This window comes from Dermacentor silvarum, chromosome 3, assembly GCF_013339745.2.
Source record: "Dermacentor silvarum isolate Dsil-2018 chromosome 3, BIME_Dsil_1.4, whole genome shotgun sequence".
In the NCBI taxonomy this organism is placed as follows: Eukaryota; Metazoa; Arthropoda; class Arachnida; order Ixodida; family Ixodidae; genus Dermacentor; species Dermacentor silvarum.
The window spans coordinates 195,518,278-195,534,109 of NC_051156.1; the positions used below are offsets into that span (position 1 = coordinate 195,518,278).

At 48.1% G+C, this 15,832-nt stretch overlaps 1 protein-coding gene across 1 annotated transcript in view; it reads left to right on the top strand.

Annotated features, from left to right (window-relative positions):
- The window catches only part of LOC119445118 (uncharacterized), a 43,800-nt gene extending 32,529 nt beyond the window's left edge, over positions 1 to 11,271 (top strand). Inside the window, exons 6-7 of the mRNA XM_049664129.1 lie at positions 8,738 to 8,905; positions 10,896 to 11,271. Coding sequence (XP_049520086.1) covers positions 8,738 to 8,905; positions 10,896 to 11,180 — 453 coding nt within the window. The 3' untranslated portion in view covers positions 11,181 to 11,271. The remainder of the gene's footprint in view (positions 1 to 8,737; positions 8,906 to 10,895) is intronic.
- The last annotated feature ends 4,561 nt before the right edge of the window (positions 11,272 to 15,832 follow it).

The following is a 15,832-nucleotide window of genomic DNA, read 5'->3' on the forward strand; positions in this document are numbered from 1 at the left end:
CGAAGTGTGCCAACGATGACCAATATTTTATTTTTCAGGATTTTTGTAACACTGGTGCTGGACTGAGTCCTAACGGCCAGTTTTCTTCTTTATTTCCTTAAGTCAAAAAATTTAAATTTGTTTTGAAGTTGACTATTACAGTCATTTACATGTTTCATTTGTCATCATCATCATCATCAGCCTATATTTTATGTCCACTGCAGGACGAAGGCCTCTCCCTGCGATCTCCAATTACCCCTGTCTTGCGCTAGCGTATTCCAACTTGCGCCTGCGAATTTCCTAACCTCATCATCCCACCTGACTTTCTGCCGTCCTCGACTGCGCTTCCCTTCTCTTGGTATCCATTCTGTAACCCTAATGGTCCACCGGTTATCCATCCTACGCATTACATGGCCTGCCCAGCTCCATTTCTTCCGCTTAATGTCAACTAGAATATCGTCTACCCCCGTTTGTTCTCTGATCCACACCGCTCTCTTCTTGTCTCTTAACGTTACTCCTAAGATTTTTCGTTCCATTGCTCTTTGTGCGGTCCTTAACTTGTTCTCGAGCTTCTTTGTTAACCTCCAAGTTTCTGCCGCGTATGTTAGCACCGGTAGAATGCAATGATTGTACACTTTTCTTTTCAACGACAGTGGTAAGCTCCCAGTCAGGATTTGGCAATGCCTGCCGTATGCACTCCAACCTAATTTTATTCTTCTGTAAATTTCTTTCTCATGATCAGGGTCCCCTGTGAGTAATTGACCTAGATAAACATATTCCTTTACAGATTCTAGAGGCTGACTGGCGATCCTGAATTCTTGTTCGCTTGCCAGGCTATTGAACATTATCTTTGTCTTCTGCATATTCATCTTCAACCCAATTCTTGCACTTTCTCGATGAAGGTCCTCCATCATTTGTTGTAATTCCTCTCCATTGTTGCTCAATAGGACAATGTCATCTGCAAACCGAAGGTTGCTGAGATATTCGCCATCGATCCTCACTCCTAATTCTTCCCAGTCTAAGAGCTTGAATACTTCTTCTAAGCATGCAGTGAATAGCATTGGAGAGATTGTGTCTCCTTGCCTGACCCCTTTCTTGATAGGTATCTTTCTACTTTTCTTGTGGAGAACCAAGGTAGCTGTGGAATCCTTGTAGATATTTGCCAAGATATTCACGTATGCCTCCTCCACTCCTTGATTACGCAATGCCTCTATGACTGCTGATATCTCTACTGAATCGAATGCCTTTTCATAATCTATGAAAGCCATATAGAGAGGTTGATTGTACTCCGCAGATTTCTCGATTACCTGATTGATGGCATGGATATGGTCCATCGTAGAATATCCCTTTCTGAAGCCAGCCTGTTCTCTTGGTTGACTGAAGTCAAGTGTTGTCCTGATTCTATTGGAAATTATCTTGGTGAATATTTTATACAATACTGAAAGCAAGCTAATGGGTCTGTAATTCTTCAATTCTTTAACGTCTCCCTTCTTATGGATAAGTATAATGTTGGCGTTCTTCCAGCTCTCTGGTACACTTGAAGTTGTGAGGCATTTCGTATAAAAGGCCGCAAGCTTTTCAAGCATGATATCTCCTCCATCTTTGATTGAATCTACTGTTATTCCATCTTCTCCAGGCGCTTTTCCCCTGGTCATGTCTTTCAAGGCCCTTCTAACTTCATCGCTAGTTATAGAAGGAGCTTCTGTATCCGGTTCATCACTATTTCGAATGGAAGAAGCTTGGCTGTTTTGGCTACTGTACAGGTCAATAGAATTCTTCTGCTGCTTTTACTATGTCATTGAAATTGCTGATGATATTACCATGCTTATCTTTCAGTGCATACATCTTGCCTCGTCCTATGCCTAGTTTTCTTCTTACTGATTTCATGCTGCGTCCATATTTTACGGCTTCCTCAATTTTTCCCACGTTATAATTTCGAATATCCCTTACTTTCTTCTTGTTGATCAGTTTTGACAGTTCAGCGAATTCTATCTGATCTCTTGAGTTGGACACTTTCATGTTTTGTCGTTTCTTTATTAGGTCCTTTGTTTCTTGGGAGAGCTTCCCTACAGGTTTCTTTGGTGCCTTACCTCCCACTTCAATTGCTGCTTCTGAGATCAGCCTAGTTACGGTTTCGTTCATTATCTCTATGTTATCTTCATCTTCCTGTTCTAAAGCTGCATATTTGTTTGCGAGCACCAGCCTGAATTGGTCTGCTTTTACCCTTACTGCCTCTAGGTTGGCCTGTTTCCTCTTGACTAATTTCAATCTCTCTCTCTTCAAATTGAGAGAAATCCTAGACCTCACTAACCTATGGTCACTGCACTTAACCTTACCTAACACTTCTACATCCTGCACTATGCTTGGATCGGCAGAGAGTATGAAATCTATTTCATTCCTTGTTTCTCCATTAGGGCTTTTCCAGGTCCACTTCCTGTTGCTTCGCTTCCTGAAGAAGGTATTCATTATTCGGAGCCTATTCCTTTCCGCGAATTCTACTAACATCTCTCCTCTTGCATTCCTAGAATCGATGCCGTAGTTGCCAATGGCTTGCTCACCAACCTGCTTTTTCCCCACTTTTGCATTGAAGTCGCCCATGACTAAAGTATACTGAGTTTGCACCTTTCTCATTGCTAGTTCAACATCTTCATAAAACTGTTCAATTTCTTCATCATCGTGACTAGAGGTTGGTGCATAGGCTTGTACTACCTTCATTTTGTAGCTCCTATTCAGCTTTATTACGACGACTGCTACCCTTTCATTAATGCTGTAGAATTCATCAATGTTGCCCGCTACGTTGTTATGCACTAGAAATCCTACCCCGGATTCTTTCTTATCTGGAAGACCTCTGTAGCAGAGGACGTGGCCGTTAGTCAGTACTGTGTAAGCCTCACCAGTTCTTCTAACCTCACTAAGGCCAATAATATCCCAGGAAATGCCTGATAATTCTTCAAATAGTCCTGCTAAGCTAGCCTCACTCGAGAGGGTGCGCGTGTTGAACGTTGCCAGGTTCAGTTTCCATTGGCGGCCTGCCTTGACCCAGAGATTCTTAGCACCCTCTGCCGCGTAGCAGGTCTGACCGCCGCCTTGGTCAGGTGCTCCGCAGCCACTGGGAACTGAGGGCCATGGGTTAATTGTCGGAGTCATGACTCCGACAATTTCATTTGTATTACAGTACAAATACTTAGTGCTAAGGCTTCTTAGTGCCATGACCTTTTTCCTTGACTGTTTTTAGATGGTTTCACAATATTTCCTCATGTTCACTTGCGCGCACATTGTTTTACAGGCACCCGTTTTATAAAACTCAAGAAGGCAGCTGCAAGGAGAAAATGGTGTCAAGGAGCCAGCTCAGCACGACTCCACGTGGTGCAGAGGAGCGTACTCCAAAGCATCAAAATGTGTTGCCATGCAATTTGGACGAGAAAACTAAAATGTGGGTATACTGGGTGTACCATGTAACTAAATGGCATGAAAACTTTCAAAAGACAGTATGTCACACAAAGATGAAAGTTTAGAATGTTTTTTACATGCGCATGTGACTGTCAGATTCCTTTCGCATCTGCATTGGGCAGACCATAAGGTATTTTAACAAGTGCCGCAATGAAGACCAATAAGTTATTAGGGCAGCAATGTACTCGCATTTGACAATGCACTAACGTAGCAGGAGATGGTGCATGCGCTTTAGCCTGCATCACGACCAAGTAGCAAACGAAATTATGGAAGCATTCAGCAGAAAAAAAAATCGCAAAGCAAGATGTACCAGCCAGCCTCCATTGTCATCATTGATACCAAAACGGCACTGCTAGAATGAAGATAACTGTGTGAAGTGGTGTTCTTTGCTGGTGTGGCTTTTTCCTTTTTTTTGCTTCCTTGCATTGCTCCTTTGTGTTTCTGTGCGAACATGTGCCACGTGTTAGTAATGAAACGGAAAAGATTGTTTTACAAGCAAAAATTCCCACTTCCCTGATCAGATCATTAGAATATGCATCTGTACGAAATGAACAAACTATCACGTGATGTCTTATGAGAAAGAAAATTATGCAATAGACAACAAGAATACCGCAACAGTTGTGAAGTGCGCTGTGGCAATAGCTGTCTACGAAATACAGTCCGTGAGAAAGCGCCATGGCACGATCCCGACAGCACCAGGAAATTACTTGCATGAGGATGCCAAGAGTGAAGTCGAGCATTCTGTCAAAAGACTACCAGCTTTGGATCCAACCGAAGGGGAGCTATGATACGCCACAGTACTGCCTTCACTCCGAGCGGAGATAAGTGTTGGACAACCACGGCAAGATGCGCGTTTAGAAAAAAAGGAGGTGCAGCCCATGCATGAATAACCATGTGAAATATTATAACCAAAACTAGACGGTGCGGCTTTACACGAAAATATACAGTACATTTCTAAATATACTGTATACTCTCAGTCAGGAGCATCCGTACGCTACATAGGATGTTATCAAACGAGCTGCTGTCTTGAAAGTAATTTGCGCATGAAAAAACTTCCTGTGCAAATTACTTTATCAGCCTCATGCCTAGCAGCTCATCTCATAACCTATGGTATATAAGTACACGAGTTTAGTGCTTGAAATGCGTTTTCTGAGCAGTAATGTGGTGCATCTTTATCTTCAATCGTAGTGCCAATACTTCGCGAGTTTTCGCATGTTTGTTGTTTGTTTGATTTTACATTGTGTACTTTCATTTTTTAGATGTTGCCAATTGAAAATAAAAAAAATATTTCTCACTGCATTAGCGATGAAATGTTAAAGAAAATTTTTATGTATTATTGCAAGATGTGTTGTAAAGTTCATGAAAATCTGTGTAATCGGATTTTATGTGTATATATGTTTTTCGAAATCTTACTCAGTTTGCCTTGTGACTGTTTGATCAATAAAAATGTTGACCTTTGAAGAAAAATATGTTTCATTCGAGTGACTCGGCGACTAAACATCAAATCCAATTCACCAAGCATGAGTGCAGGAGCTCCTTATGAAGGAATCAAGTATGCCCAACATGTAAGTGTTGTGAATCGCCTCTGATGTGACCATGGCACTGCATAGCGAGTGCTTTCACACAACTGGGAGGAGTACCAGCACTCTGTCTGAAGGAGTACAAACACTCTATTAGGAGGAGTACAAGCACTCTGTTTGGGGGAATAGAATCACTCTGTTTGGGGGAGTAGAATCACTCCGTTGGAGGGAGTACTAATACTCTTGTGGGGTGGAGTATTCGTACTCTGGAAGGAGTTCTAGCACTCTGTTGAGGAGGAGTACTAATACTCTGTCCGGGGGAGTTGCTGTACTCTCTCCGAGATGGAGGCGTTTTACTCCTGAAAAGGGAGTGAAATATGGGACAAGCAGATACTCTCTCAAAGAGAGTTCCCGGAACTCTCTTTGTTTTTAGAGTGTACTATCCCTACTCCGAATAGCTCTCTACCAATTTGCTATCGCAATTGTTGCTTCGCCTTTCGGGCGAAACTGCGACATTTTTTTTACCCCAGAAAGAAATGGTCTTCGTAGCGTTGTGCCACGAGGAGAGGACTGGGGAATCAGGGCCGATCCCGAAGGCGGAGTTTCAGTTCAACACAGCGTCCCAAAGCATCAGCTACCACGAGGCGATGATAGTACAAATTGACGCGCTCCCACTCGTAACGCAAGGAAGAAACTCATTAATTCTAGTGGCCGAATGGAAGCTATAGCGCGCACTCTAGCTCGTGCTATGTGGGACGTGAGGTATACGTGCCAGTCGTGCCACAGAAGTATACATAATACAGCCGAACGCCTTCATAAACGAAGTGCATGGGGCCTCCCAAATCCTTCGTTGTAAAAGTCGCGCACCGCAGAGCTCGCACAAGAACCGGGACAGAGTTATTCATTCGTTATACAGGTCATTCCGTTCAAGAGGCGTTCGTTGAAGAGGTGCTCGACCGTAGTTCGCGTCTGTAGAGAGAATTATGCGTATACGGTTTGAATATCAGGGGGTTCGACCCCACCGTCTACGAAACTGAGCGCAGTAATTCATCGCCATTGGAGCCAAAGAATGCACGCGCAAGCCTACGTGTTATCACTCATATCCACTGTAGTCATACTGGTAATCTTTGTACATTTCTGACAAATGCTTCGGCATTGTCTGATAAACGAGAAAAACAGAACACTCTTCGTGAAGCGCTTCGGAGGGCAATGAAAGCCTCTTAGCTTAATATCTCCCACGCAAAGCCCTTTAAGAGCACAAACGCGATATTGGAGATCATATTTGGCAAGGACGCGCTTTTTTTTTTTTGAGAGCCCAAAAAAAAGGTTGTCGCAGTTTCACCTGAAAGGCGAAGCATCAATTGCGATAGCAAATTTGAAAAGAGCTATACGGAGTAATGATAGCAGCTTTATCAGCTGTATAAACTTGGACATGCAGCAGCACCGGCAACACGCAGAACTGTTGTCGACGCCGCCGGCGTTTTGCCCGCGTTCGCTCAAAATGCGTGCGGCGTTGGTGACTGTTGCCGGAGCCTCTGATATAAATAGGCACTTGGTGCTGCAGCTTAACGTCGCCTCCCTTCCCTGCCCCTCCCCCCCTCCCCCACAGCCTTTCCCGCGTCGGAAGATGGTACGTTTACTCTACATATATGGTGATTGTAGAGGAGGAAAGAGACGCCTACTTCTGCAGCCCTTAAGGGAGCACAGCGCAGAACGCGCGTTTGTTCTCCGCCGTGCGTTCACTCCCCGTGAAAGCGCGCGTCCCTCGCCGCCTTTCACTCGCACATACAGCGTTCGGCGGCGCGCGGCGACGATTTCATCTCCATTGACGTCATACGGAACCTCACGGCGACGGCGACGCCGACGGCAGAAATCTGCTTTTGAGTGTCCATATAATTGCTATCGCAATAAAACAGCAACGTCGACGCCGACTCTCATTTGCAAGAAAAATCGCATTACGTGAATGTCACCGTGTTGGTGTGATGTTGTGATACTTGCAGTGACCCAAGTTGACGTCAAAGAAGTTCATTGAACAGCGACACATGCAGATTGGGCCCCAGGGCACATACCAAGTGCCACACACACCTATAGGGACAACCACGTAAACATACCCTGTAGAACATACACCTGGTGGCCCCAGTGGCCTATCCGCTCACATTTTTCGAAACACTCTGTCGACGCACGCAGTCTTGGTCAAAACCTACCCATATACTGCTTCGCTGTAAAAAAAATTTCCACAAAACACGGTGCAAGATTGTGATGCAGTTTCTTTACTTTCTTTAATGTTTCAGACAGTTCCCTGAGGCAGAGCTTCCGAGACCACAATTAAGGACAATGCCGTACGTTCCAATACGCACACAAAACTTTTAATATCACTAATGTGAAAAGAAAAATATGAAATAAACACTCATGAAAAAATTCACAGCAAGAAACAAATACACTCAGACCCAGAACAGTATTAACCCCACGCGAGTTCCGGCAGAGCACGAGTGTAAGCGCGCACAACAGTTCGACGTGGATGGGCGGAGGCGAAGAGACGAAAGAAGCGGCGTTCATCTCACCAAGATGTCAACGGAGTTAGTTGACTGACGTACGGGATACCAGAGCGTAGCAGCTCCGGTTTGGAAAGAGCACGCAGGCGGCTTGGCGGCACGCGCAAATGGAAGCGGCGTTCTCGCCAGGCGCAAAGCCCGGGCTCGTACGCAGCCCGACTGCTCCTGCTCAGCCTACGGGCACAGGAGTCAACAGGTCTCAGGCAGGACTTCGTGATCAGGTGGACTTGCGACGGCCGGGAACGGGTTGGCAGGAGGCCCCGGTCGGGTGAAGTCCTGGAGGCTCGGGTCCGGAACCCGACGGTCCGTCTTCAGCTCCCTGTCCGGTGGCCGACCTTCGCCCTGCGTCACCTCTACGCGCGCACTCTGTCATCCTCCTCTTTTCATCTCCCAACCACGGCACCGTCTCGCGCACTACACACATCACAAAGACACAATTATAAAAGAGGCGATGTTCTGTTGTCACGAGGGTGACGACTGAACACCGTAAGTCTCAAGATCGTGCCTCGTGCTGTGTCGTTTCATCTTTTTTTTTTTCTCGTGTAACGGTTTGGCTACAGCGTTAGCTGGGACACCCTATATGTACCGCATGTCACAAGCAGCGAGTGTGTGAAGCCTTTGCACTTTAGAGGTGCCTTTAAAGGTATCAGAAGTCCAATGCGGTGCGTTTATGTAGTGACGGAAAGCCTGTGGTATCTTTTATTATGTCTGTGTCCGTGCGTGTGCGTGCGTGCGTGCGTGCGTGTGTGTGTGTGTGTGTGTGTGTGTGTGTGTGTGTGCGTGCGTGCGTGCGTGCGTGCGTGCGTGCGTGCGTGCGTGCGTGCGTGCGTGTGTGTGTGTGTGTGTGTGTGTGTGTGTGTGTGTGTGTGTGTGTGTGTGTGTGTGTGTGTGTGTGTGTGTGTGTGTGTGTGTGTGTGTGTGCGTGCGTGCGTGCGTGCGTGCGTTTGTGCGTGTGTGTGCTACGGTTGCTATACTATCTTCCCTAGCTGCAACCGATGTGGTAGGGATGCCCTAAGGGTCGTGGCAGGTTTTGTAAAATACGTATACAGAGAATTCTTTAGATGTTATTTTTCATACATGACTCCACACTAGAAAGTAAAATCAATGAACACACTGTCATTGTGTTGCTGCGCCTCTTGGACGAAAGCGGCTCCAAGAAGCATGAGATTACAAAACGCAATATCACAGCCTCATAGAAGCGTGGACCCTCCTTACCCTCTCTGCGTCGCTTCGCAGACATGCGACCTGCCGCAAGAGGTGCTCAGAGTTGCGTCCACTTCTTTCTGGGAGGAGCGCAGTCCGCTCGAGGCACAGGCCGTGCTAGCCTTCGCCACCTCTGTGATGGCCGAGACCACGGACAAGCGGGTGCTGGTCGAGATCATGACGCCGGCCGTAGCGCACATTGTGAGTAGCCATGAGGTTTCCACCGGGGCACCAGAATCCGATCTCTGAACTGTTGCGCGTGCACCGAAAGTTTTTCCGAGTGCTTTTGACCAGGCGCTCACGTGGGTTCGCAGCTACACAAAGGGTATACGCCAAACTAGCGCTTGCGCAAAACTACAAATCAAGTGCTCTTTTATTGCGATAGGACACTTTAGGCGCATTTCAGCCGATGGCGTCGCCGTCGCTGTGAGGTTCCGTATAAAGTCCACGGTCGATAAAATCGTCGCCGCGCGCCGTACATGTGCGAGTGAAAGCATGCGACGGTGAGCCGGCAATCGCGGCTCTTGCACGCAAGGGCGGGAAGCGGGAAGGAAGCGCGCCGTCTTCCATTCGCGCACAGCGTTCCGGAGGGATGTGGAGGGACCGTGCTTTAATGCGGCCGCGCGCTCCGGCCGGGCGGGAAAGCTCCGGCGGATGAGTGGGCAGGTGGAGGGGCCGCGCTTTATTGTGGCCCCGCGCTGCCGTCGGGTCGAAAGGCTCTGGGGGAAGGGGGGGTGGGGGGGAGCATTCTGCGCCGCTAGCACCAATCCGCGCGGCTGCATCTTCAAAGCCATCTTTTTTTTTTTTTTTTTTGCCCTTCTCACCTCTCCCCCCCCCACCCCCTATTAAAACTATCTTCCACCTAAATGACATAACAAAGGGAATTGCGTACCATATATTTGAACTTATTACTTCTTAAATTAAAATAGTTATATCTAATGAATTGACCACTGTTACTCGGATGTTCCACTGTTCCATAGATATATCTACCTATTATCTTGAACATTCTTCTGCGCCCCCTGTAACTGAAACCATGTTTAAAGTGCGTGGGTCATCGTTCCACGCAATGTTTTATGAGAAACACCGTTCCTTTTTTGGTGGAGGTGCGATGTTTTCAAAATTGTTATCCCCATATGGGGAACCTAAATGGGCAAGAGAATAAGAACGTAGCTATGGCGTTCTTCAGCATATAGCACGAGTTCGCGGGTTCGATTCCCGGCTGCGGCGGCTGCACGCCGATAGGTGCGTAATGCACGAACGCTCGTGCACTTGCGTCTACAGTTGCCCCGAGAAGGTGGACCATGGTCTCTGAGATCAGGTGGCGCGCACTGTCCCACTCGTACTTAAAGCGCGCAGTGAGCGAAGTTCCCTCTCCTGCCGCATTGGCGATGGCCACCGTGCCAAATTTGGGTGCCTCGATGCCAGCGGTGGTATTGAGGCACCGTAACGCACATATCTCGGAGGACATGATCGGAAATCAATCCGGAGCCCTGACCACTACGGCGTCCCGTATAGCCCATGTGCTGCTTTAGGGCGTTAAACCTCACTTGATTTGAAACAGTCCGCGACAAAAACGGGCACGAGTGGTTTATGCGTTACCTTATCCACCACCCAAAAGTTTTCCCTTAATGCTCTCAACCCCACGGCAAAACAGCTGCTTGTTCAATGGGGATGTCACCGGTTAATCAGGACTGTCTGTAAATCCTCGTCAAAGTAGCCAGATCACTGAGAACGTTACGGGCGCCGCTGCGGACCGCATCGTGGAGAGGCTGAGGCATATATGAATCTGCGGCGACGCTCTTGAGATGTGGAGGCTACTTTCATCCACCAACGCATCCAATCCCTGCGCAATAAAGAACGTCATATGACATCAGTGCAGAGTTTTAACTGTCCCTGTAGAGAGAATGAAAGTCATTGCTTGATAGCGGCACATAGATTGAGGCTTTCGCTAGTAACATGTATACCGAGAAATCTTGTTTTTTTTTTTCTTCTTTCAAATAGCAATTTTTGTCATTAAGCACGTCCGGCGTTACGTACACTTTGTGGACTTGCACCGCAGTCTTCTTGAGACAACACAATGGCCCATTATATGATGGCAAGGAAAAGAGGCCTGTCTAAGAATCTGTCGCATCAGCGTCCCTGCTTCATTAACACCAATGCTCACATTTCTACGTAACCCTCTCCCCGCCAGGCCGAGATTCAGCGCATGTACCCGGCCTATTACGCCATCCCGGTGATCGTGGGCGCTTCGAGCAACTTCATCATGCCGGCGTCGATGCCACTCGCTCTCCTGCACGAGGTGGCGCGGGTGCAGTTCTGGAAGCTGGTGGGTGTAGTGGGTTGCGGCAAAAGCAAGTCGGCGTACATGCGTCCGTACATCGTGACTGAAGGGGTTCAGTTTAAGACGAAGCGCAGATGGCCAGGTCATGCAATACGCAGATCAGGTAACCGGCGGTCTTTCAGTGTGGCAGAATGAGTGCCAAATAAGGGTAAACATATTCGAGAGCGGAAGACCATTGGCTGCAGTGGCAGCATTAGGTGACTTGGAGTGTACACGCAGTGGGTTGACGGAGGACATGCTTATGGAGCGATAAACCGGCGTCAAAGTGACACGTACACTTCGCCCGGTGGAGAACGGCCGGCGTCGAACAAGATGTCACGCCCGCCGCCTATACATGGCTCGGGCAGAAAACAATCGGCGCTGTGACTAGGAGAGCAAACGCAGGTAGATTGTTTAGTTAGCCCATTCAGTCACAAATTATGAAAGACTGTCAATGACGCGAGGCGCGCTCGCCAGGCGTCGCGATGAGCGATCTCATTCTGACTTCCGGTGGCCGGTTGCAGGTTTTCCCCCTTCCGTTTGTAAATATGTGCCTCAAGCTACTCTTTTTTCGAGTTGCTTGGTAATTAACAACAAAGAATATAATAAAAATTCCTGTCATTATTTTTTTTCTTTTACAAAAGCACATTCATACACAACCCTTACAGGAATGCGGCGAACGCCCGTCGGCGTCTGCCTCATTTTCGCTCCATGTAGACCAAGCCAGCAGCGATCAATCAGCATCTGTGGGTATGCTGCTGACGATAATCAACGCCCTGTATAACGATCAAGATGTTCTTCAAACAGTTGCCCGATTGAGGAGGATGCCGCGGTGTAAGTTATGGCGATGAATACAGCGTGGTCCTCGCCCGTAACGCGACTGTGGATACAAAAAGAGAAGATAAAGGCTCTGGAGAGAGAGCACTGTTGTATGCAACCCCTTTAGAGAGCACGGCTAGCACGGCTCAGCGCCGAGAAGACACAACCTGTGCGAGAAAGAACAACAGCACATGTGGAAAGGAGAAGAGGCAGTGAGAACGGAGCAATGAGCGCGGCGGATGGGCGCGGGTGCGAGAGGCTTAGCGCGTCGTGCGGAATGAATATGAACGGGTGCTCTAGGCTGACGTGTCAACTATGTGACAGACGTATCAATTCCGTGCCATGCAGCGAAGGCTAGTACTCGTGCCAGCCAATCACTGTAGCGAGAGTTGGCTGCGTGTTTCAAACATGGAGGACGACTCGCCCGCCCCTCTGTAATGCCTCTGACGCCGAAGGTATAATAAATAAATAAATAAATAAATAAATAAATAAATAAATAAATAAATAAATAAATAAATAAATAAATAAATAAATAAAAGCCAATTTCTTAAAGAAAGATGGTTGAACGGAAAGCTTTCTTCCATGCAAACTGAATCGAAGTCCAAAGCCAACGACCACGCAACGTACCCAAGAAATGCTGAGCGACCCGACGCGATGCACGTGTGATTTGATTGCTTGTTTAGGATTGTATTTTTTGAACGTTGAAGTTGAATGAAGACACATTTCGTTAAGTTGCATAGCCTTTATTTTAGATCGTGTAACCGTTGATTACACGCTCACTCTCATACTTTCACGGACGACTGTACACGTTCACAGTATTGCCTTTTGAACGCTATGGTAGACGGTCAGAGGCTCACCCGTTGCCGGTACACGGGATTGGCCTTACGGGCACGATCGCGCTCGCGCTTAATTACGTTCGCGTACAGCAGCCTCTTCTGCCGTGCGCTGCACCTGCGGCCTACCCATGCGTGGTGACGGCCGGAAATGCATTGCGTGATGCGCGAAATGCAATGCAGATATATACAGTTCGTCTCGGTAATGTGGCGTTGCAGTTCCCGTTGTTCTTATCGGTATAACTGCGAATGTACTTCCGTGAAGCTACCACTCTGCCGGCGTCGCGCCGAGGGCGATCGGTGGCGGACCCTGGATGAGTGATCATTCGGGTTTTCTGTTCACCACACTGCAAGGAGTCTGTGAATTGGAGTATATAAGAGCGGCACCTCGCGAGGTGCAAGATGAGTGCAGCCCGAGCGCGGATTCCTGAAAGCGCGTTCGCATGAGGACGAGGGAAGACGCACGCATGCTGAGCAAGAGCTTCCGCGCGACGTCCGACAGACGTATTCGAAACACGCACACGTTTTCGTCTAAGCACAATACACATGATTTCTGGCTTCTTCCAGCACATTTTATTCGCACATCATGCGAGAAACCTAACTTTCTTCCTTGACTACTTTTTTTTTTTTCAGTTTCTGCTGGGCCTGTTCGCCAAGGTTGTCGTCATGGCCATGGTCATCGCGATGGTTAACGCAGCCGACAGGGCCGGCCTCTTCGGCACTCAGACCTCTACGGAATGAAGAAACGGGGGTGGGGATGGGTGGGGGGGGGGGGGGGGGGGAGGGGATTGGGACGTGGCGCTGTACACCTTGATATTGATATGTACTTAAGTGGCCTGTTTCACACTGTTGGACTTTCAGCGGCGACCTTTATCGAGACTTACCTCAGTGACCTTGTTGCTTCAAGGTAACCCTGCGTTATGACTACGAGCTTTTGCGCTTGCAGCTGGCTGTATCGGATGCGCGCAACTAGTTTCGCTCCAATGAATGCTAGCCAATAATTCAACGACAAGTGGTCGACACTACACCAGCGTACGTAAGAACTGGCTATACGATTACGAAAGTATATGTATTAATTCTTGTGCATGTTGTACTTTGTATAGTAAACGCGCGCATATTGAGTATCTTTAGCGACCCTACCGGGGAAGGATGCGCTCAAAGCGCTGATCTTCTATCCTATGGCCGAATAATGGAACGACAAAAGAACAATGAAGACAACGAAAAAGTTTCATTGCTGTGGCGTTCATGTTTCACACAGTTGACTGAACGCGCCGCTGTTTGTTCAATGCTTGATTGCCACTGGGTGCACAGGGATGCAAATAATCCATGATAGTAAGCAGGATACTGCTGGTGTTCTATGGTCTATCTCGCCGTTCCTGCACCGCAGGGTCACGTGTTTTACTGGAAGGTGGTACCTCGGAAGAAGGCGTCGGATATGTCTGCTTGGCCCCACAAATGGACAGTAAGGGCAGCGTTGCGAAACCGTGCGATAGGCTGTTCGGACACTCCATGTCAGGAAAGTTTGCAGAGGCGTTTCGGAGTTGTCTTGAACATGCTATCATTGTGAACGATTCATGTTGGCGCAGCGTTGGCTTTGTTTGAAGAAAAAATAAACTTTATTTAAAGAGCCGGCCCTTTGCTTTTAGTGGCCTCAGGAGTCGGCTCGAAAGTCCTTGGACTCGGGCGGCATCTTCGGCTTGCCGGACGGCCCAGAGCTGGTCTTCCAGCTCCGAACTTTTCAGGGCCGCCTCCCAGCGGCGCCGACGCCAACGGAGAAGGTCCCCGGCGGCCCCAGCAGCCGCGGGGCAACGGCGGGAATGAGCGAGCGCGAGGCTTCCTTTAATCTAGTAACGCCTGCCGTTGTCGGCGCGTCGCGAACGGCGGCGGTTTCGGTACCGTTGTTGCCGGCACATTCCCAGAGCATGTGTCGCAGTGTTGCTCTGTGTCCGCACGCTTTACACGCATCAGTCGGGTATAAGCTCGGGTAACAGTGGCGTAAGACGGCCGGGCTAGGGTAACTGTGTTTGCAGTAAGCGTAAGTTTACGGCCTCTTTCCTGATTACCTTAACGTGCGGTGGCGGGAATTTGAGTCTTTCGAGTCTGTATAGTGTTTTGTTAGGTCTCTGAACGTGGTCAGGCGATCGCCCCACAGCCATAGCGATATTTGTTGTTGCAGCGTGTCTGTCGTAGTGTCTCGATCCGGCAGATCCGACGTCCCGCAATCAGGGGCGGAGGCGGCGGCCACGTAGTCTGCCACGGCTCGGCGAGTGTTTTTTTTTTTTTTAATGAACGACGCCTTTGTCGGTGTGCAAAGTAACCTTTGATATTGCAACATACTCCTGAGCGCGCCGTCCGATTCCAGAATGCGCTATAGATCGGTTTTTCAAAAGCAGGTGTAGAGTCTTTCAGGGCGCATCGGAATCCGTTATGCGTGGCTGTAACGAGCATTCATTGGTTTCTATTCCACGTGGTTTGATGTGCGCATCACGGCAGGTAAGGACAAATTTATGAATGCGTTTTCAATGCGAGGTCACGCTGCTTTCGACTGCGATGACTGTATGAACTTAGCCGGAACTCTCGAGTTCGTTTATTTTTCAACACGGAACGAAACCAAAAGAAAATCGGGCAGACTCAACTCCAGTTGAGATATACGTAAATCGAAGCATTCTTGTTGGGATTGGCTCATGGACCCTGTATATGTGCGTGTGTATATGAAGTGGAGTTTTCGAGGAATTAATATTAAAGAGCAGCATGGGTATACGAAGAAACTATTTTATTTACAGCAAACTATATAGACTGACTGGATATTCTTTACACACATTTACATGGAGTACGTCATACATGCATTCTTTGCTGAAATTTTCAGTGGTGTCCAAAGTGTCATGTTGCACTCGTAGTTTGTTCGCCCTCTCTCACGGACTAAGATGCGGATGGCTCATGGTGACGCGTCGGTTTCCTGTAGTGCAAACTGCGGATCGAAATTAACACGCGAAGGTCTCAACGCGCGAAGGTATCAACGCGCTGGCATGCCCGCGAGAAAGGGTGTTCATTGCAGCATGTCGACTCATGCGCGACGCAGGGGAAGTGCCAGCTGACATGGTAATGCTTTTGCGTAGGAGCTGTGTGTGGCACCCACGCATATATGTCAGGAATGCC